This window comes from Bufo bufo, chromosome 6 (assembly GCF_905171765.1).
Source record: "Bufo bufo chromosome 6, aBufBuf1.1, whole genome shotgun sequence".
Lineage (NCBI taxonomy): Eukaryota > Metazoa > Chordata > Amphibia > Anura > Bufonidae > Bufo > Bufo bufo.
The window spans coordinates 120,285,683-120,308,569 of NC_053394.1; the positions used below are offsets into that span (position 1 = coordinate 120,285,683).

Here is a 22,887-nt window from a genome sequence, read left to right on the forward strand (position 1 = left end):
TGCTGGATCTTTGGAGTCTACTATGGTGTCGGAGCCTGAGCAAACTGGAGGATGCAGCCGTACTCTAGTGGTCCGGCTTCTTTTTTTTTTTTTGCCAGCTTTTGCAAAACTACAAATCCCAGCTTGCCCTAACAGGCTGCGGTGATCCCAGGATCATGGGAGTTGTAGTTTTGCAACAGCTGGAGATTGACAGGTTGGAGACCTGATGCAAATACAGAAGGTCAGCTGCAGTGAAAGAAATGAATAAGCCTTTGAAATAAACTTCTACCATTTTCCCACCAAAAGTTTATTGAAGTTCCTCAGCACTTTCTTGTCGTAGAACGTAAGTTTCTATTTCTGACATACAAAAGGCACAAGAAAGTTTTGAACCCTGTAACTAATGGTGATGATGATGATGATGGCCGTACACTAAGATGGAGACCACGGACCTCCACATGAGATGGGCCCATTCATTGTCAATGTGGTAAAAAAACATAACACATAAAATGTGAATGTGACAATGGCTTAAAGGGGTTGTCCGAGTGTTTAAAGGATAGGTCGTCAATATGAGATCGTCAGGGGTCTGTCTCCTTGCACCCACACTGCTCAATTCCTCGCATCTCACCAAGCACAGCGCTGTCCATTAGATAGTGGCTGTACTTGGTATTGCAGCTCAGCCCCATTCACTTGAATGGGACGGAGCTGCGCCTAGGAAGAGCCCTAAGTGCTCATGGAGCACTGCGGCCTCTTCATACAGTTGATTGGCTGTCGGGAGTCGGACCCCCACCAGTCTCATAATGACATATCCTCAGGATGGATCATTAATATCTGATGGCTGGGGGTCCGACTCCCAGCACCCCTGCCGATCAGCTGTTTGAAGAGATACCCACAGCCTTCTCCTAGGCCATTTAAGCAAATGGGGTCAAGCTGCAATACCAAGTACAGCCACTATCTAATGGACAGCGCTGTGCTTTTTAAGCTGCCAGGAGGCTGGGGTGCTTACCGGAGGGCCTCAGCTTCTTCAAACAGCTGATCGTGGTGGTAGGAGAATAGGTAATCTGTATTAAACACTCGGACAACCCCTTTAATGTAAAGAGTACTGCTTTAAAAGGCATCAGATGGATGAAGGCGAAACCTGGCACATTCTCAAAAACAGAAAAATTCTAATAAAAACATAAGAAATGCATTAAGACAACGTCATTCCTGTGTCTCCAGCGGTTTGTACGTGAGGGACTTTTATTCTGTGCTCATCACTTTAAAAGTAGGAAGAAATCGAGGGTTTACAGAGAAAATGGCTTCTTTTTAATACGTTTTGGTCATAATTATTTATTATTACTATTTATTTGGTCGCTTTCTGAACGATTTTTTACTTCAAGTGAACCTGTCACAAACACACACGCACACAGACACTGGAGGCCACCATTTTGTATGTAGGCCTCATTAATAAAAACTCTGTCACAACCAGCCTGTCACAAATAGGAAATTCGGATTTTCATTATAGTTCTAGAAATGAAAGCTTGGTTGCCACAGTTTTGATAAATTAGGCCCTCTACCTCAACAATTTCACAAGTGCCACATATATAATGATGTCACCAACTGCTATGTCAGGGAAGAAAATAGCCTGGTTACTGGTGTGTGAGCATGCTTGGCCGAATATCGCATGTGCTCGAGTCAATGTATTTAAATCTAATTTAGCCTCCATTTCTGAAAAGTGTCTGGCAGGATTCGAACTCACAACCTTCTACATTACAGCCAAGAATGTTAACCACTACACTATAGAGCTGCATGGCCAGGTACTAAAAAAAACGAAATATGAGACTTCTGCTGTATAGGAATACTTACTATTGAAGCTTCTGGCGGGATTCAAACTCACAACCTTCTACATTACAGCCAAGAATCTTAACCACTACACTATAGAGCTGCATCACCAGTTCTTAAAAAAATATGAGACTTCTGCTGTATAGGAATACTTACTAGTATAGTGTAGTGGTTAAGATTCTTGGCTGTAATGTAGAAGGTTGTGAGTTTGAATCCCGCCAGAAGCTTTTTAAAAATAGAGGCTAAATTAGATTTAAATACACTGGGGTGTCCCCAAGCACTGACTCCATATGTGTACATAGCTATATATGGAGTCAGAGCAGGGACTCCTAAGCCGAACTAGAGTCCTGACACCCTCCCCTCTTCAGAGCAGGGGGTGCCTGGTTTAATGCTCGGGTTCTCCCATTGACTTCCATTGTGCTCGGGTGCTCTGTACTTTGGTGCTAGACCAACACTACTGGTTACCCATAGCAACCAACCAGAATCCATGTTTTATGTCTGCATAGAAAATGAAAGCTGATTGGTTGCTAAGGAGAAGGCCAATTGTTCTATGAGACCGTTTTAATATGTATTAAAGAGGACCTGTCACATCTTCTCTTCTTGAGGCTCCATTCACATGTCCGCAACTGTTTTGCGGTCCGCACATGGCCGGCACTATAATAGAAATGCCTTTTCTTGTCTGTGTCCGCATCCGCACTTCCGTTCCGCGACCCTGCAAAAAAATAGAACATGTCCTATTCTTGTCAGCAGCCACGGACAAGAAAAGGCATTTCTATTTTAGTGCCGGTGTAACGTTATACTTCCCTACTTCCTGAGATTTCCCTACCCTCCTCACTTCCGGTCGCACCAGACATGACGTGAGGAGGTGTGCAGCGCCGCGCAGGCGCACAACGACGGGTTAGGGAAATTTCACAGCAGAGTGCGCATGAGCCGGGAGACTCGCCGGCGGTTAGGGTAGGGAAAAATTATGGGCCAGTGCGCAGGCGCGTTATCAGATGGATGTTCTCAGCTGGACACCGGCCGACACTGCGCATGCGCCGGGAGCCTCACCAGCGGTTAGGGAAAAATTACGTACGGGCCAGTGCTTTTTACCTACCCTAACCGCTGGTGAGGCTCCCAGCACATGTGCAGTGTCGGCCGGTATCCAGCTGAGAACATCCATCCGATCACCGTGCCTGCTCACTGGCCCATAATTTTTCCCTACCCTGACCGCAGGCGAGGCTCCTGGCTCATGCACACTCTGCTGTGAAATTTCCCTAACCTGTCGTTGTGCGCCTGCGCGGCGCTGCAGGCTCCAGGCGCATGCGCACTTTGCTGTGACATTTCCCTATCCCGTCATTGTGCGCCTGTGCGGCGCTGCACACCTCCTCACGTCATGTCCAGTGTGACCGGAAGTGACGAGGGTAGGGAAATCTCACGAAGTAGGGAAGTATAACGTTATACCGGCGATGTCCGGTCCACAAAATGCTGTGTCCGTGTTTTGGGGACCGCAAAACACTTGCGGACATGTGAATGGACCCTTAGTAACATTCCCCATGTGACAACAATTCAGGAACATCTATTCATATGGCTCTAAGATGTGCCATACCTTTAATATTCATGTTAGAAGTTGTAAATGAATTGCAATGAAGGTCCAGGTGGGTGTTACCAGTTGGAGGCGTGACCCTGCACAGTCTGACACTGAATCAGTGCTGCCAGTTACAGACTGTGCAGGGCACACCCCCAACATCACCCATCTGGTTCTTCATTGCAAACTGCTAGTAATTCATTCATGACTTGTAGCAGGAATAATACAGGAATGGCACATCATACAGTCATAAGAATTGATGCTCCAGAACTGTAATTACATGGTGAATGAAGTAGTTACTAAACACACATTAGGAAAGATGACAGGTCCTCTTCAAGAAAACTTATCTGGGCCTAAAAATGGCAGCCTTTTGGCTCCACCTTGCCCCAAATAGTGTACATGAAAGTTATCCAACCCCCTAATGCCTGGGCCCCTCATATACTGTAGGTTATACTTACCCTGGCAGGGGGGCAGGCGTGTGGCCGTAACAAGGACGATCCTCCCTAGTATCATAGTATCACCAGTGACGCTAGGGAGGCTCGTCTCCGTCGCGCCTAAACCTCGAGTCTTCACGCGAAAAACCTCCCCCCCCGCCTGGGCGAAGGTGGAGCGACGCAGGTGACGGGGAGCGGGGTAAGTATAATCTATATGAGGGGCCCAGAAATTAGGGGGGGTCATTATACGGGTTGGATAATCCCTTTAAATACAGGAATTTAGATTAAAAGAGACTATAAACATAAAGATTTCAATGATGCGACGAAGAAGAAATGTCATTTCATCACAATTTGATTCTCTCTGCCACAAAGATGTCGGAGATCTTGGTCACAAATTGATATAAGGGTACGTCCATCATCTTCTATGTTTCATTGAGAAATGTTAGAAGAGGTTATTGGCCAGGACGGTCCATGAGCTGAGACCCCAGGCCCGTAGGGTCAGAATGGGCACCCTCTATACCACAACCTCTGACCCACGGCTTCACTATACTTTACCCAATGTGCCTTGTCGCACTGTGCATCCTGCTTAGGAGAGGGGGGTCTCACGAGATGGCGGTTGCTTGATTTGTCATTTTGAGGAGGCAGCCATCAGCTTGAAATGAAGACAAAAGGGCAGTAGACAGCACTGCAGCCCTTGATTTTAACAGTTCTTGAATTAGGAATCCCCATGGATATTATCTTCTGACATGTCTCAATTAAGATGCTTATAATTGTTATAAAAAAAAAAACAGTGCCACTCCTGTCCACAGGTTGTGACTGGTATTGCAGCTCGGCCATATTCACTTTAGAGGGATTGTCTCATCTGAGAGATTGATGTCATATCACTAAGATATGCCACCAGTTTTCAGATAGGTGTGGGTGCGGGGGGCATCTATCTCTAGAACGGGTCTCCCAAAGTGAACTGTGCAAGCGTGGCCACCCACCATTCACTGCTATGGGAGTGCTGGGGTGGCTATTTCCAGCAGTCCCATAAAGGTGAATGGAGAGGTGGACGTGTGTGTGCGATGCGTTCTCTATTCACTTCTATGGGACTTCTGAAAATAGCAGAGTGTACTCGCTTGGCTATTTTCGGAATTCCCATAGAAGTGAATGGAGAGCACGCTGCGCATTGTTCGCTTTTGGGGTCCCGTTCTAGTGATACAGTAGGTGTGCGTCTCAGAGATATGACACGACCCCTTTAATAAAGCTGCAATACCAGACACCACCTGTGGACAGGTGTAGCGCTGTTTCCGTAGAAGCAAATTTAGGCAGTTTGTGATTGCGCCCTTTATCTATTAATACTGCAACAGTCTAGAATTTTTTGTTTTCTACAAAAGTCATTTGCAGATCTAGTAGTTGTGTTGGGATATAAGGTCTACGTGTTCTCTATCATGGAATGTTAACATTAGCGTTAAGGATATTTCATGGCGACGATCGTTCCAGTTTCTGGTATTCGGCTGAATTATAACACATAGCACAAGAGACATCAAACTAAGACACGCTAGTCATTAGATGTATTTCTTCTTTAGATACCAGTAGGCAAAGTACCCCATCCCCCCCAGTGACCCCATAAGGAAAGATGCCCCGAAGAAAGATGGCGGTTTCCGTTTGACAAGGCGGAATGCGTTGGGTAAAACGGCTGACAGGAGAGTGGTGTGGATGTCTCCCAGTACTCTCCGGAATGCATAGCGCTTCTGTATTCTCTCAAAGTAGGACTGTAAGTTTGGTCTGCTCCCATCTTCCCAGTGTTTTTTGGAAAGTCCTAGGAACTTGAGGCGATGTAACGTGGCTCCCAGAAGAATGTCGGCTAAGGTGAATGTGTTCCCACAAAGCCAGAGCTCACATTTTCGGCCTAAACCAGAAACAAAATCGTTATTTGTGATGACTGCACAATGTTTTCTTTTCTGTTCACATCTAGTGTCGAGCGAATCGAAGTGTCCGAAGTGGAATTCGATCCGAATTTCAGGAAAAATTCAAAGCTGAATTTCCACGTGCTTTGTGGTAATGAATCAATTTTCCCTGAAATGGTGGTAAAAAAAATAAAATAAATACATACCTCATCCATTTGCTTGCAAAGAGGCCTCTGCAGCCATCTTGATTAAAAATACTGCGCAAAATCTCATGCGTGGAGACGTCTGACGTCATCACGTCGCTGCGCAAGATTTTGCATGGTGCCAATCAATCGAGATGGCCGCAGCTGCCTCTACGCAATCAAATGGATAAGGTGAGTATTATATTTTTTTTTACAGGATTAACCCCTGAAAGCCCTCAATGCTAATCTCAGATGGCGCTATCAGCGATGAATGCAGCATATGAGGGGTACAATGACGGGAGGCGACGAGACCGCTGTTCCCTGTCATGGCACCCACTACTTACAAAGAAATGCGCTTCGTGACAAAGTAATCCATCACAAAGTGAATTTCTTTGTGAAATTCGGCAAAGCAGCCGAATCTAATTTTTCATAACTTCGCTCATCTCTGTTCACATCCAAAGCTAAATTCTAAATTTTGTCAGTTCCCTTACCCCAGAGGGCAGCACATTCTGGGACCTGAGAAGGCACATACAGCTAAGGCTACTTTCACACTGGCGTTTTGGCTTTCCGTTTGCGAGATCCGTTCAGGGCTCTCACAAGCGGTCCAAAACGGATCAGTTTTGCCCTAATGCATTCTGAATGGAAAAGGATCCGCTCTGAATGCATCAGTTTGTCTTCGATCAGTCTCCATTCCGCTTTGGAGGCGGACACCAAAACGCTGCTTGTAGCGTTTTAGTGTCCGTCTGACGAAACTGAGCCAAACAGATCTGTTCTGACACACAATGTAAGTCAATGGGGACGGATCCGTTTTCTATGACACAATCTGGCACAATAGAAAACGGATCCGTCCTCCATTGACTTTCAATGGTGTTCAAGACGGATCCGTCTTGGCTATGTTAAAGATAATACAAACGGATCCGTTCTGAACGGATGCAGACGATCTGAACGGATCCGTCCATGACGAATCCGCACAACTGCGAGTGTGAAAGTAGCCTAAGCTGTTAAGTCGCACGTTTGTTAGATTCCAAATGCAAAAAGCTAAATTTCTAATTTAGATGTGAAAGGAACATAACTGTCTTAAAGGGGTTGTCCCATCTGAGACATTCATGGCATACTGATATGGCATATCCTGAGTGTTCGACAGGTGCAGCACCATAGCAGTGAATGGAGAAAGCCGTACACGAACGGCGTGCTCTCCACAAAGGGGTTCTGTTCTTGAGATAGGAGTGGGACCCACACCTATAGGACATTTAAGACATATCCTATTAAAAGGAAAGTCAACGAGTCCCCTCCAGCCTATGGCTCATTGTGCTGTTAAAGGGAACCTGTCACCGGGATTTTGTGTATAGAGCTGAGGACATGGGTTGCTAGATGGCTGCTATCACATTCGCAATACGCAGTCCCCATAGCTCTGTGTGCTTTTATTGTGTAAAAAAACCGATGATACATATGCAAATTTCCCTGAGATGAGTCCTGCACGTGACTCATCTCAGGGACAGGACTCATCTCAGGTTAATTTGCATATGTATCAAATAATTTTTTTTACACAATAAAAGCACACAGAGCTATGGGGACTGGGTATTGCGGATGTGCTAGCGGCCATCTAGCAACCCATGTCCTCAGCTCTATACACAAAATCCTGGTGACAGGTTCCCTTTAAGAACAGCTCAGGCAAGATGGCCGCCCCCATAATCATGTTCAGGGAATGGAATAATAAATATCTACAATCAGAAAATGAAAACAGATTTGAAATAAAAGATATGTACAACTATTTGGTTATAACTGGCAGAAAAAAATTCTGGGTGACACCTTCCCTTTAATGAATGTGCCGATCTAAAAGGCTTGTACCTGCAGCGTTTTGCTGTCCGCTTGACGAAACTGAACCAAACAGATCCGTCTTGGCACACAATGTAAGTCAATGGGGACGGATCCGTTTTCTCTGACACAATCTGGCACAATAGAAAACGGATCCGTCTCCCATGGACTTTCAGTGGAGTTCATGACGGATCCGTCTTGGCCATGTTACAGATAATACAAACGGATCCGTTCATGACGGATGCATGCGGTTTTATTATTGTAACGGATCTGTTTTTGCAGATCCATGACGGATCCGCCCAAAACGCGAGCGTGAAAGTAGCCTAAGCTGCAAATTACATCTTCAGCTGTTTTTCATTAGCACCACTTACTTTTCCAGCCTTTTGCTCTGTCCCAAATTTTTGAGATAGGTTGCTGTCATCAAGTTGTAAATGACTTAATTCAACATCTGATATGTGTGCTATGTTCTACTGTGAATAAAATATGGATTTGTGACATTTGCAAATCATTGCTTTCTGGTTTTATTTACATTTTACACAGCGTTCCAACTTTTTGGAATTGGGGTTGTACACACCTACTCTGCCACAATGTCAGGGAAAAGAAGAAACTCACAGACCCCCAGGCTGTCTAGAGAACTGATTTAGCATAGTGGGACCTAAAGTCTGTCTACAGTGATGAATCTTTTTCTGCTCATGTCTGGATCATGATCAAGCCTTGGATCCTGAGGTCTGGGGGTCTGACCGAGGTGCTGGTTGATGAAGTATGGGGTGCGGGTGCTGGGTGCTAGAGTGCTTAATTGACTAGAAGTGTCCATGTCTTTTGACAAAGTTCATGTGTACTAATCATGATTCAAATGCGTTAAAGAGGTTGTCTGAGATTTTGATACTGATGTTGTATCCTCAGGATAGGTCATCAACTTCCACTACATATGTGGAGGAGAGTGTTCACCAAGTGTCTTCAGCAGGCAGACCACTAAGGCGGGAAGGATCATCATCGGAACCCATCTCACACTACTGGGGGGTCATTTCTTCTGCTCCCCACATTGCCTTGGTCCCATACTTTGTTTGAGTACCTGTTGACCGCTCTATTACACCACTGAGATCCAAGTACATACTTGTTATACTGGTCTGGTAAAATTCAATACTAGAACTAAGGGTCTGCAATATCAAGAAACCCTGTACATTGGAAGGATGTGGAGGGTTCCTTGCTTCGTTGCGGTATATGCACCACATTATCTATTGGCACCTGACAAGGGGTTTCACCAAAATTTTGATGACTGGTCAATAGAACGTACCTTCCATTATGACCAATCTGTTTAGCCCCAGTATCATAAGCTTTCTAGGTCTTTCACTATCTACATATCTTAGGATATTATATCTAACCCCCTCGAACCCTCGCCAAGCACATGGGGACAGTTTTCGGGATATACTAGTCTGTTTCGATATGCTCTTTGGGCCTCTATTGTTGTCCGGGACAACCAGTATCTGGGGGTTCCTACTGCACCACTATCTGGATTGCTGTTAGGGACCTATCACCCAACCGTACAAGCTTGGTGACCTCAGTATGGAACTGTATATAGGATAAATGCATTCAACGAACCAATACAGTACACTTACACCTGGACGTCTCCAGAGGACATATCCAATTCTGGCGACAAGGACACTTTCCAGGGTATCTACCCTGACCTCTCAAATTGATTATTTTTGAGCTGGGACTGCTTACCATGGTGGGGTCCTTACTTTTCTTCTTTTTCATCTTTTGTATCTATTGTGTTACTTTGTACATAATTTATGTGAGCTGTTCCTGTATCGTCCCCTGAGGAACCATTTATAATGAGGAAATGTGTCAGGATACCTGGCAGGGATCTTTATTCTCCCGCAGCTCTTACAAGAGCTTTTCCAGGTTCCTAATATTAATCACTTAGGGCTCTTTCACACCTGCGCTCTTTTCTTCCGGCATAGAGTTCCGTCGTCGGGGCTCTATGCCGGAAGAATCCTGATCAGTTTTATCCTAATGCATTCTGAATGGAGTGAAATCCGTTCAGGATGCATCAGGATGTCTTCAGTTCCGGAACGGAACGTTTTTTGGCCGGAGAAAATACTGCAGCATGCTGCGCTTTTTGCTCCGGCCAAAAATCCTGAACACTTGCCGCAAGGCCGGATCCAGAATTAATGCCCATTGAAAGGCATTGATCCGGATCCGGCCTTAAGCTAAACGTCGTTTCGGCGCATTGCCGGACCCGACGTTTAGCTTTTTCTGAATGGTTACCATGGCTGCCGGGACGCTAAAGTCCTGGCAGCCATGGTAAAGGGGAGCGGGGAGCGGGGGAGCAGCATACTTACCGTCCGTGCGGCTCCCGGGCGCTCCAGAGTGACGTCGGGGCGCCCCACGTGCATGGATGACGTGTCGCATGGATCACGTCATCCATGCGCATGGGGCGCTCTGACGTCATTCTGGAGCGCCCCGGGAGCCGCACGGACTGTAAGTATACTGCTCCCCCGCTCCCCGCTCCTACTATGGCAACCAGGACTTTAATAGCGTCCTGGGTGCCATAGTAACACTGAAAGCATTTTGAAGACGGCTCCGTCTTCAAATGCTTTCAGTACACTTGCGTTTTCCGGATCCGGCGTGTAATTCCGGCAAGTGAAGTACACGCTGGATCCGGACAATGCAAGTGTGAAAGAGCCCTTACCCTTTGTATTGGTATCTGATCAGTGGTGGTCTGACACAATGCACCCCCACAATCATATAATTACCAACACCTGGGACTTACATAAGCCCCACCTATTTTCATCCTGGAATAGACCAAATTTGCTGGAACAGTCTCTAACAATTAGAGACTATTGGCAAGAATGCGATTAGCTGTATAGATCATCAATATCAGTATCTCGGAAAAACCCTTTAAGTTGGACTGAAAATTTTCTATAATTTTTCCTTAAAGTAATTTCCCAAAAGCAAGTAAGTATGGATATGTAAAACATGTGCTACGTTACTCAAAATGTAACTGAGGGATGAGTCAATGGTGGAGTTTCCCTTTAAAAAGGTAGATCTCTCTCAATATAATAACCAAGCATTATGCAGCAATTATTAGTTGGAAAAATGGATCCTAATGAGACTCAGAAAAGGTCACATCAATTATTCATCTTCTTTCTTACAGTCCATTTACACGTCCGTATGTGTTTTGCGGATCCGCAAAACACAAACACCGGCAATGTGCGTTCCGCATTTTGCGGACCGCACATCGCCGACACTCTCATAGAAAATGCCTTTTCTTGTCAATTGCAGACAAGTATAGGACATGTTCTATTTTTTTGCGGAACGGAAGTGCGGATCCATTTATTCAAAATAAATGGGTCCTCACCTGTTCTGCAAAATTTTGGAACGGATGGGGACCCATTTTGCGGACGTCTGAATGGGGGAAGATAAAATCAAATCAAGTATAAAGGCTCCTCTACATGAGCTGACACAGCAGGCAGTTCTTGGGAACGAACCGTTCGTTCTCAATAATATCCAATCCACATGTGGTATCAAGGGGATACTTTTGTAAGGAACCCTGACAAATGAGGGACAGTTAAAATGGGGAGGAATGATGGAGTAACTAAGTGAGCTGGGCAATGAAAGGATATGGACCTCAAAGCCTTTAGGAGAAAAATACACAAGGGACTTACTGCTGATGGTGGTCATGGAGAACTGGGGCCCCATTCCAAGGCTTAGTACTTGTTGTAGCCATGGGTAAAATTTACAGTATACACCGATCAGCCATAACATTAAAGCCTAATCATGATGAGGTTACCATTGTGCCACCAAATCAGCTCTAACCTATCATGGCATAGACTCCTCAAGATCTCTGATGGGTGTCCTATGTTATTGGGTAAAAATACATTAGCAGCAAATCCTTTAAAGTCCTGGACATCCATGGATCGGACCTGTTTTGCTGGCACATCCCACAGATGGATTGGATTGAGATGTAGCAGGGCGCATTATTTCACTGAAAGAGGCCACTGCCATTATGGACTACCATTGTCATGATGCGGTGCACGTGGTCTGCAACAATGTTCTTGGTTTGCAGTGAGGCATTCCCATACTACGTCCTAATGCCTTCTCTTTCAAACATGATTCTTCACATCAGGTCACCTTCTTTCATTCCCCCAGTTCCTATGCTCATGTGCCCATTGTAGGTGCCTTTGGCAATGGACAGGGGTCAGCACTGGCACTCTGAAAGGTCTGCAAATACGATGCCCCATATTCAGCAAACTGGACTGTATGTTCTGACACCTTTCTATATTAGCCAGCTGTCTGAGATTTTTATATTGATGGACTATCCTGAGGACAGGCCATCAATTTTAAAATGGCGGACAACCCCTTTAAAGGGTTTCTACCACCAGAAATACCGTTATGTAGCTGACTGACAATAGCGATGCGCTGATGTCCGCACTACATAACTGTATGTTTCTAACATTAGTCCCTGCAGCCGTTTTTGTAAAATAACCACTTTTATTATATGCTAATGAGCCTCTAGGTGCTATGTGGGCGTAAAATCAGCACCTAGAGGCTCCGTCCACTCACCCTTTATCCCGCCCAGGTCCTCTGTTCTGCCCGCCCAGCTCCTCTTGATTGATGCCATGGTCCACCGCATCGCAGACGAAATCCCGCGCCTGCGCCGTTCACTTCTGTCTTTGGCGTAGGCGCAGTGAGTGAAGGCCGCTCTCCTGATGCCGGCTTCCTCACTGTGACGTAGTCGGCGCAGGCGCAGTGAGGAATCTGGCACCAAGAGCGCATCATTCACTCACTGCGCCTGCGCCGAATACAATAGTGAACGGCGCAGGCGCGGGATTTCGTCTGCGATGCAGGGAACAGTGACATTAATCAAGGGCAGAACAGGGGACCTGGGCGGGATAAAGCGTGAGTGGACGGAGCCTCTAGGTGCTGATTTTACGCCCACATAGCACCTAGAGGCTCATTAGCATATAATAAAAGTGGTTATTTTACAAAAACGGCTGCAGGGATAAATATCAGAAACATACAGTTATGTAGTGCTGACATTAGCGCATCGCTATATCAGTCAGCTACATAACGGTATTTCTGGTGGTAGAAACCCTTTAACTTTTTCAGCAATTTATGCTATAGTAGCTCTTCTGAGGGACTGGACTAGAATGAAGAGCTTTTGTGCCTCACGTGGTATGTACTCACTACTGCATGCCAGGAACACCCCACAAGACATGTACTTTTGGAGACGATATGATGCAACTGACTAGCCATCCCAATCCGGTTCTTAGGAAAATCAGTGTGGTCCATTTCAGCCGTCAGTGGTTTTCGTATTACGTGCTGGTTTACTTTCTGCTCTCAGTGACCGTGCTTTCACTAAGTAATAATGAACAGGAAATGAAGGAGATTATTGATTGTTTTGTTTTTTTTGGCCGGGTTAGGTTTGTTAATTAAAATGGTCCTTGTGCTACTCAATACATTGATGTAAGCTATGGGGGGCGTTCACTTTGTACAGAACTTTTCTGTATATGTCATCAGAAAATGACCTATGGCTTAAATCTATTTTTATAGACTTTTTAGAATTTTCCTTATTACTTTTTCATGCCCTATCTATATTTAAAAAAAAAATCTGAAAATCATTCACACTGGTTTCTAGACCTAAAATATGTCAAGACTTCCTGTTCTTTCAGAGCAGCCACATACGCCATAGATACAAAGGACAAGAGCAGACCTCATTGACTTCTATGGGAGAGTTTTCTAGGCATGCTCTGTGACCTATGCAGAGGTCAGGAGGGAGTAGATAAGCTGTGATATCACCTATTGTGAATGATGGGTCATGTGTTATTTATTACAGAGCTGATAAGTGTTATTGTACTCATCTGTCTGTGATGATAATGTGATGGCTACTGAGAAGTTACCTGTACAGGAAGTCTTCGACATATTATTAGGCCTAGTGGTAAGTGTGAAAAACTCCATGATTTTTTTCAGAGAGTGCCATGGAAAATGAAAACCAAAATGACAAAAAATTCTAAAAAAAAATCTTTTTAACATAAAAATGTGATGTAAGCAATAGGTCATTTTCTGATGACCCATTCCTTCTAAACACTGTATGATGTGAACAAATGCAATAGTTAGACAGTGTTTAACTCTTTCTGGTTCTGGCTCTGCTGCAAGGAAACATGATATCTTCTCTTCTGATGAGATCTTCAAGGTCTTCCATTTAAATCTAGCCAAGTCTTCACTAAGTCTTCTTGATGTGCACACAGTTCCTGGCTCCTGTTCCTTGTGTGTTGATGTTGACTACTGCTTGTATCTGATCCTGACCTCAATTTTGTTTTTGACTATGCATCTATGTACGGTACCTATAGGGCACGGATCAGCAACCTCCTGCACTCCAGATGTTCTGAAACTACAACTCCCAAAATGCTCCATTCACTTCTATGGGAGTTGTGAGAACAGCCGAGCATGTTTCACAGCATCTGGAGAGCCGAAGGTTGCTAATCACTGCTATTGGGCATCCTCTGGCTCTGACTTTGGCTACGTTCCTGACCAGGCTCTCATCTTGTCTTTTTGGCCTTTTGTCTTTTCATGGCTATCCTGGTGATGACCGTTGACTATGTTCCAGACAACTCTACTGTCCTGAATCACTGCTGCATCAGCTGCCAACTGGTGACCCTGCAGTTAAATCCACATCCCTCTACAGGGGGTTTGGGGTGAAGAACACGGATTCTTTATACTCCGCACCTTAGTTTAGCCAGTGCTAGACTGACCAAAATTGGTTGCAGCCATAAGAATCCACTTTGTAGTCATGTGAATTGTTACACTGCAGAATTCTGATTTTATAGAGAACAGGTATTTACTAGAGCAGATATGCCAAGAGGTACTAGTACTTGTACTAACTCCTTGAATTGTGAAGATACTATATATGCACTATATATATATGCACACCCAGTGCACGTTCACCAACCCCCTCAGCCTCTTCCTGTCCTGATTCCGCACTCCCAACATTTTTGTTAATACTAGCCTTTTAGGAAGTCTGTTTAGGTAGTCCTGCAGCGGGGAATACACGATATGCTGAAACAGTACTGTATGTGCCACTTTACAATCTAAATATTCTCACCGGTGGTTCCAGCAGTCAGTCATGGTGCATGCTAATGGTGCCAGTGTCCGTGAGGGAAGAAGCTTTTTCACACATGAAAGATGTGGCTGAATGGTGTATGCTTGTCCTTGTCATTGGTGAGAATGTGCATTGACTTTTGAAAAACAATTGTAATTGCAAAAATTCATGATTTTTAATGTTGGAGAAAAAAAGACCTGAATGTTAAATTTGTACAACCCGTTTAATTACCGCTTTATCTACTGAATCCTCCATGATACAATGGAACAATGTCATATTGCACTTTGACGCTCCTGGTTTTGAAAATACATAGCAGTCACACTCAAGCCCTGGTGCTTAAGGGGGTCCAATACATCTCTGCCAAATGAGAATACACCAGAATTATAGTATGTGGGGGGCCTTGTTTCAGATATTGAATAGTAACACAGTTGCCATAGGCGGCATTCTTTTGGTACTGTATACCAAATTTAGTTATAAAATCTAAATACATAAAAAGCTGACGTCTTCATGGATGACATTGTCTTCTACTAAGAATATGTGAACATTTACCTTCATACTCAATTTTCCTCTTCTCCAGCTCTGCCTCTACTTGGTCTAAGACCATGGCTAGTTCAATAAAGATTTTGTTCAGGTTGTTCACATTGTCATGTTCCAGGATTTTTGCCTTAAGAAAGGAATAGCAGCATTAGACATATGGAGTGTGGGACTATAACCATTAAAGATGCAATTATAAGTTCTATCTAATGTGTATTATCTCATAATATCATATTCCCATAGAGAGTGGCACAAGTTTTTCTAAAGCGCTGTGAAGGTGGCATATTACTGTGTCCTAGTGGCACTAGGGATGTCACAGTACTGTTGAAGCTTGACAATAGGGTCAAAACCACATCACTGGCAGTCTGGACATCTCCTACAACCACTTAATTGTAGTGAAGTCTAGAAATTGGGCAATGTATGAGCCAAGAACAATTTATTTTAATTTTTTTGTTTTGTGCTATGTTTAATAAGCAACAGGCGTCTGAAGAAATGCTATAGGGGAGATAATGCATTCTATGATGTCCAATGGTGTCAAGTAATACACAGCTGCCCTAGGACAGGGATGGCCAACCTGAGGCTCTTTAACTGTTGCAAAACTACAATTTCCAGCATGCCCACACTGCCTACAGCTTTCAGCCTGCAGCAGGGCATGGTGGGAGTTGTAGTTTTGCAACAGCTGGAGAGCCGCAAGTTGGCCATCCCTGCCCTAGGACTACCAAAACAAGAGCATCTTGTAGCGTCTCTCCATTGTGCCTAACAGATGGGGTCCCAAGCTAATGACTCCCCACTATTTATCAAGTAAGGCCTAAATGAATTACATGACAGGATAAATAAATAACTTACCATTAGCTTTTTGTGTTTGGAAAGGTATGGCTCTGTTAGTTGAGACTCTTCGTTATCAAGTTTCAAGAGTTCGGTGGTGGCGTTGGCAAGGTGCCCTGAGGAGTTAATAATAAGGAATTTAATATTTCACTTGAAAACAATAAAAGACAGAAAATACAGATGTTGCTCTTGGCATTAGAAGCAAAGGTCCCCTCAATACTAGATAGACATGCCTTAATAAGTCATATGGAAAGGTTAGATTTCTAAGTTATGGCCACTTCTCAGGGTACCTGGGATATTCTGTTTTTGAACACTTGTCCACTTATGGTTATCCAAGAACAACACTGATACTGACTGGAATGTATGGAAATGGAATATTAGTAACTAACATAAATATACAGTCATCCCTCAAGTTACAATATTAATTGGTTCCAAGACCATTGTATGTAGAAACCATTGTAACTTGAGTAATCGGTTACACGGGCAGAGCATCTTAAAGATAATTACTAAAAAGCACTCATAGGAATGTTCGTTAGCAATTATCTGGTGGTGTAAATGTACTGCCGATTACCTGATGAACGAGCGAAACGCTCGTTCATCAGGTAATCCGATCGTTTGTGTGCGTACACAACAATCATTGTTTGCTGACAGCAGATCGTGCTGTGCAATTGGGAAGAGCATGTAAATGCAGCTGTCTCCTCCACCAGAGAGCAGCAGATTGTCGGTAAGGAACGCTTCCTTCCCGATAATCTGCTGATTTGTCATCCCATGTAAAGGGACCTTTACAAAGCTCTTAACTGTCATTCAAGATAAGGGAAAATGGAGATTTAAGAAAAATAAGCAGAAAACTAAGACAGATAAAACAAGTCCTTACATATCACAGTCAGGAAAAGCTGCTAGCTATCAACTAATACAACTGTTTTACCAGGGAAGTGGTCTTGAATGTTTGGACCTGAGTCTGAGGAATTGTATTTTGACTCTAGTTTCAACTTATGGAGGGTCAGAAAAGACCATTGTATGTTGAAACTATTGTACCTTGGGGTATCACTATATATATATATATATATATATATATATATATACACACACACAGTACAGACCAAAAGTTTGGACACACCTTCTCATTCAAAGAGTTTTCTTTATTTTCATGACTATGAAGGCATCAAAACTATGAATTAACACATGTGGAATTATATACATAACAAACAAGTGTGAAACAACTGAAAATATGTCATATTCTAGGTTCTTCAAGTAGCCACCTTTTGCTTTGATTACTGCTTTGCACACTCTTGGCATTCTCTTGATGAGCTTCAAGAGGTAGTCCCCTGAAATGGTCTTCCAACAGTCTTGAAGGAGTTCCCAGAGATGCTTAGCACTTGTTGGCCCTTTTGCCTTCACTCTGCTGTCCAGCTCACCCCAAACCATGTTGATTGGGTTCAGGTCCGGTGACTGTGGAGGCCAGGTCATCTGGCGCAGCACCCCATCACTCTTCTTCATGGTCAAATAGCCCTTACTTTCAAAGTTTTCCCAATTTTTCGGCTGACTGACTGACCTTCATTTCTTAAAGTAATGATGGCCACTCGTTTTTCTTTACTTAGCTGCTTTTTTCTTGCCATAATACAAATTCTAACAGTCTATTCAGTAGGACTATCAGCTGTGTATCCACCTGACTTCTCCTCAACGCAACTGATGGTCCCAACCCCATTTATAAGGCAAGAAATCCCACTTATTAAACCTGGCAGGGCACACCTGTGAAGTGAAAACCATTTCAGGGGACTACCTCTTGAAGCTCATCAAGAGAATGCCAAGAGTGTGCAAAGCAGTAATCAAAGCAAAAGGTGGCTACTTTGAAGAACCTAGAATATGACATATTTTCAGTTGTTTCACACTTGTTTGTTATGTATATAATTCCACATGTGTTAATTCATAGTTTTGATGCCTTCAGTGTAAATCTACAATTTTCATAGTCGAAATGAAAATAAAGAAAACTCTTTGAATGAGAAGGTGTGTCCAAACTTTTGGTCTGTACTGTATATATACACATATACACACCGATACAGTGCTTGTCTTCCTAAAATAAAGATCACGACTTCCAACTTATTGGCAACCTGTTATAATTGACTTCTAATGATCTTCCTAAGGGCAGTCAGCTAACAAGGCCACTTACTGCGAATCTCAGCTGTGGCATACTTTGGGATCATGGAATCTGTGGTGAGCTCTGGGTGAAGAATACATCCATGAGTGTAGGCATCCATTGGCAGGCTCTCTAGGGTTTCTCTGTATTGAAGAACCCTGGAGTGAAGAAGGCTTCCAGCTTCTGGTATTAACTGTGGAATGAGTTCTGGAATGCAAATATAATATGAGTTTTATCGAAGGCTACAAACCATCAAATAGAGCACACAACAAAGATTGAGCCAGATAGCTAATCAAAGGCACCTTTTAAGAAAACACTTCACTGATACAACGAGAGAATCAGTATAACAACCAGCAGCTTAAAGGGGTTATCCCACGAAAAGTCTGTGCAATGAATAGGGCCTTTCAGATTAAGCATTATTACAATATTCATGCAATATAAATATTGTTTGGTTCTTTATGTACTGCAACAATGTCTTTGGTAAAGTACTGGAAGGGGGTTTATATCTCACCCAGACTGCTCAGATGGGTGAGATAAAAGGAATCCTGAAGGCTTTATGGTTTCACTAAAGTTCAGTTTGCTGACAGCAGTTTATTCAGACTTTATTTATGGGTTGGATTTTTTTGGAATGGTAGGTAGGATTGGTAAAGGGACCTACCATTCCACCTAACTCTAGTACAGCTATTCCCCCTAGCCTGAGGTGTTCTCAGGTGTAGCCACTGGGACTGTTAATGGGGAATAAATAGAGGCTCAGACTGTCCGTCTGGGTCAGAGCCTTGAAGCCTGTCTCCTGGGAACAGTTTGATCTACATGGGATTTGTACCTAGGTGAGGTAGAAACCTGGCCAGGACTTTGATTTAAGTTTATGTGTATTTTGGTGCCATGATTTCACCCATGTGCTTGTATAACTTGGATGTCTTGGTTTGTGCTGGATCCAAATAAATTGAGTTTGGACTTTTAAGACCGCTGATTCCAGTGACGTCTTACATTTTCCTTGCTGATATTTAGTGGTGGACTATCATGCTTCCCTGCTCCCTTCCTCTTCTAAGTGTAAGCGATCTCATAATGTTGTGGCCCAGACACCCTTCATTCATCCCTATTTCTAAATTCACCTGGGAGATGCAGGTCTTTGATTATCTCATGTGACAAGCTGCTGTCCGTCCACAGAAAGCAAAGAAAGTCCTCCAAGCAGATAAGTGAGTGAAAAACAGAGTTTTAATTTTGTGAGATAACCCCTTTAACAAATATAGCCATATTTCAATTACAGTCAGGTCTATCCTGCTCCTGTTTTATTGCTAACCTTCAGCCTGCACGCCTCATGTTCATTTAGAAGTCACAAGGTTCAATGAAGCCGACAAGCAGCAATAATTTAGGCCTTTACCAGTGTTAACAGCTGGCTGCTCCCAGATGGTATCTTAAGAAGTAAATTAAACTGTGAACAGAGGGCAGGGCAATGCAGGAAATACACATAAAAGTATGGCTGCCTTTACTTACTCTATTGTACAATCTGTTTACCACATATTATAGATGGAACCAGGCAGACAGCAAAGCAGCAAAGGATTTATTGACACAGAAGTCTCACTTTCCAAATACGACCATCAGCAATTACAGGTCGTGCTGCTTTCTGGTGAAACATTTTGGCAGGCTCCCCAGAACCCTAGAGTTCCAGAAAGCTCTGGTTCAGAATCACTGTCACATACTAATAGACAACTGGTTGAGGTTATAAAGGAGACAAAGTCCTACAGCAAGGAGGGGTAGGTGAGGTAGGTGGTCACTCCATTACTTCGTTGTTTAATGGTGTTGGCCATGGAGAAGAAACCATCTGCAGGTGTTTAACTCTTAATAGATAAAGGGACAGGGCCAACCTTGGTTGGGCTCCCTTTCAACCTATGTATTCCATTGCCACTGACAGCTGTTAACAATTAGCTACTTCATCAATTAATTAAGCGATGGGCGTGTTGATGACATTTGTCCTGGGGGTTAAAGAGGACCTTTCATGGGTCCAAACATTATAAAATAAGTATCAGGATACGTAGCACATAGTGCAGGGATCTAACTGTACTTACTATTTTTTCTGGGCGCCGCTCCATTCGCCCGCTGTGGCCCCTGTTGTATTCTCCTGCCTGGTATGCTAATTTTAGCATTGGAACAATGAGGAGGAGACTTTCTCCGTGGGCGCTGTCCAATCGCAGCAGAGAGCGTCACAGCCAGGGAGAAAAAAAAACTCACCTTCTCCCTGGCTGTGACACTCTCCGCTGCGAATGGAGAGTGCTACAGCCAGGGAGAAGGAGACGCCCAAGGAGAAAGACTCAGTCTCCTCCTCATTATTCCGATGCTAAAATTAGCATACCAGGCGGGAGAATACAACGGGGCTCGCAGCGGGCGAACGGAGCGGTGCCCAGAAAAAATAGTAAGTGCAGTTAGATCCCTGTACTATGCCCTACGTATCCTGATACTTAGTTTATAATGCCTGGACCCATGAAAGCTCCTCTTTAAGGGTATGCCTAGTCCAATTTATCTTGTGAAATTTTTGAGAAAAAATACAGGACTTTACCTCCCACGAAATTGTTCTCAATGTAGTCTATGATCTGGTTATAGTCACTTATGATGTTATCTCCGTGGATTACCACTGGCACTTCCTCCCCAAGATTGAGTCTCATGAACCACGGCTCTTTCTGTTCTGCCAAGGGCAGGCTGACATCTCGCTCATCACATGGCAAACCTTTCTCTGCAATCACGAGACGTATCTGCAAGAGGAGAAGATGATCTTGGTACATTCAAAAGACATGTTTTCACTATGACAATGGCTATATGTGCATTGCAGACATGATGTGAAATGTGGATGAGGCCCTACTAATACCAAGTGCCTCTGTAACAACTGCTTTAGGCAATGATTTTTATTGTCAGTGACACTCAGAGGAACATGATTGACATTGCCTACACTGGATGTCCAATAACTTCTAGCCATTCCCATAAGACACAATGTCACGGATGAGGTGTGGGTGGGAAACTCCACACCGAGCACAGGAGGAAAGGGGACAGGAACTAGGCATGAAAACTAGGGTAAAGGAGAAGGTCACCTCCTAGAACAACCCTAATCCAAGTCCTGACTAGCTATCAGTATGAAATGACTTCAATGGTAGGAAAGTTCATACACAGGAACCTAGAGCCCTAATATAGTGACAGGTCTTGAGACAACCTATTCCTCCACCAGAAGGATGAACAGGAGTCTCCCTCAGGCCTAGATACAAAAGACAGGGAAATACAACAAACAAAATACAAATAAGGAAGACGACGACACTTAACTTCACATGGAGCAAAGGCAGCGCCCGGAGCTCAACCGAGATCCAACAACCAGCTAGCCCAGAGTCCAGAAACGAAAGCTATAAACCGCACGCCCAGAAGGGGTAAGCAGTAATAAATAGGGAAAGTTAACCCCTTAAGGACCCATGACGTACATGTACGTCATTTCTTTCCGGGACCTAAAGACCCGTCAAGTACATGTACTTCATGGGGATTGGGCGGGTGCAGGAGCTGCGCCCGCCTGATCCGCAGCAGGGGTCCGGCAGATCACCGATGCCGGCGCATTAACCCTTCATCTGCCGCGGTCAGCGCTGACCGCGGCATGTGCGATGTCAGGCGGGGATCGGAGCTGCCATCGGGTACCCGTGCTGCTGTGACGGGGACCCGATGGCATGGAAGGCAGTGCGATGCCTTTCTTAGGCATCGGTGCTGCCTTCCGGTGGAGAGCCTGTGAGATCCAGCCCCCTGGATCTCACAGGCAGGAAGCTGTATGAGTAATACACACTCTATTACACATACAGCCAATGTATTCCAATACAGAAGTATTGGAATGCATTGTAAAGGGGGATCAGACCCCCAAAAGTTGAAGTCCCAAAGAGGGACAAAAAATAAAGTGAAAAAAAGTTGAAAAAAAAATAAAGTGAAAAAAAGTTGAAAAAAAAATAAAGTTTTCCCCCTCAAAAATTAAGTTTCAAGTAAAAAACAAAACAAAACGTCATTTTCCCCAAATAAAGTAAAGAAAATCTGTAAAAAATAGGGAAAAAAAGAAAAGTAGACATATTAGGTATCGCCGCGTCTGTATCGACTGGCTCTATAAACATATGACATGACCTAACCCCTCAGATGAACACTGTAAAAAAAAACAAAAAAACACTGTGCTAAATAAACAATTTCTTTGTCACCTTACATCACTAAAAGTACAACACCAAGCGATCAAAAAGGCATATGCCCGCCAAAATATGGAGACACTAAAACATAGTTTTGTTGGGTTTTAAAAATGCTGTTATTATGTAAAACTTAAGTAAATAAAAAAAGTATACCTATTAGGCATCGCCACGTTCGTAAAAACCTGCCATATAAAAATATCACATGACCTAACCCCTCAGGTTAACACTGTAAAAAAAAATTCTATAAAAACGGTGTAAAAAAAGCAATTTTTTGTCACCTTATATCATAAAAAGTGTAATAGCAAGCGATCAAAAAGTCATATGCACCCTATAATAGTACCAATCAAACAGTTATCTCATCCCGAAAAAAATGAGCCCCTACACAAGACAGTCGCCCCAAAAAATAAATAAAACTACG

At 43.8% G+C, this 22,887-nt stretch overlaps 1 protein-coding gene across 2 annotated transcripts in view; it reads right to left on the reverse strand.

The window, feature by feature from the left end:
* Positions 1-4,003: 4,003 nt before the first annotated feature.
* GDAP1L1 (ganglioside induced differentiation associated protein 1 like 1) overlaps positions 4,004-22,887 on the reverse strand; it is a 73,769-nt gene continuing 54,885 nt past the window's right edge. For both annotated transcript variants that reach the window (XM_040435742.1, XM_040435741.1), the window contains 5 exons: positions 20,834-21,026; positions 18,313-18,486; positions 16,167-16,261; positions 15,336-15,450; positions 4,004-5,689 (listed from right to left, as the gene is read on the reverse strand). In XM_040435742.1, the coding sequence (XP_040291676.1) occupies positions 5,346-5,689; positions 15,336-15,450; positions 16,167-16,261; positions 18,313-18,486; positions 20,834-20,939 (834 nt within the window). In that variant the 5' untranslated portion in view covers positions 20,940-21,026 and the 3' untranslated portion in view covers positions 4,004-5,345. The remainder of the gene's footprint in view (positions 5,690-15,335; positions 15,451-16,166; positions 16,262-18,312; positions 18,487-20,833; positions 21,027-22,887) is intronic.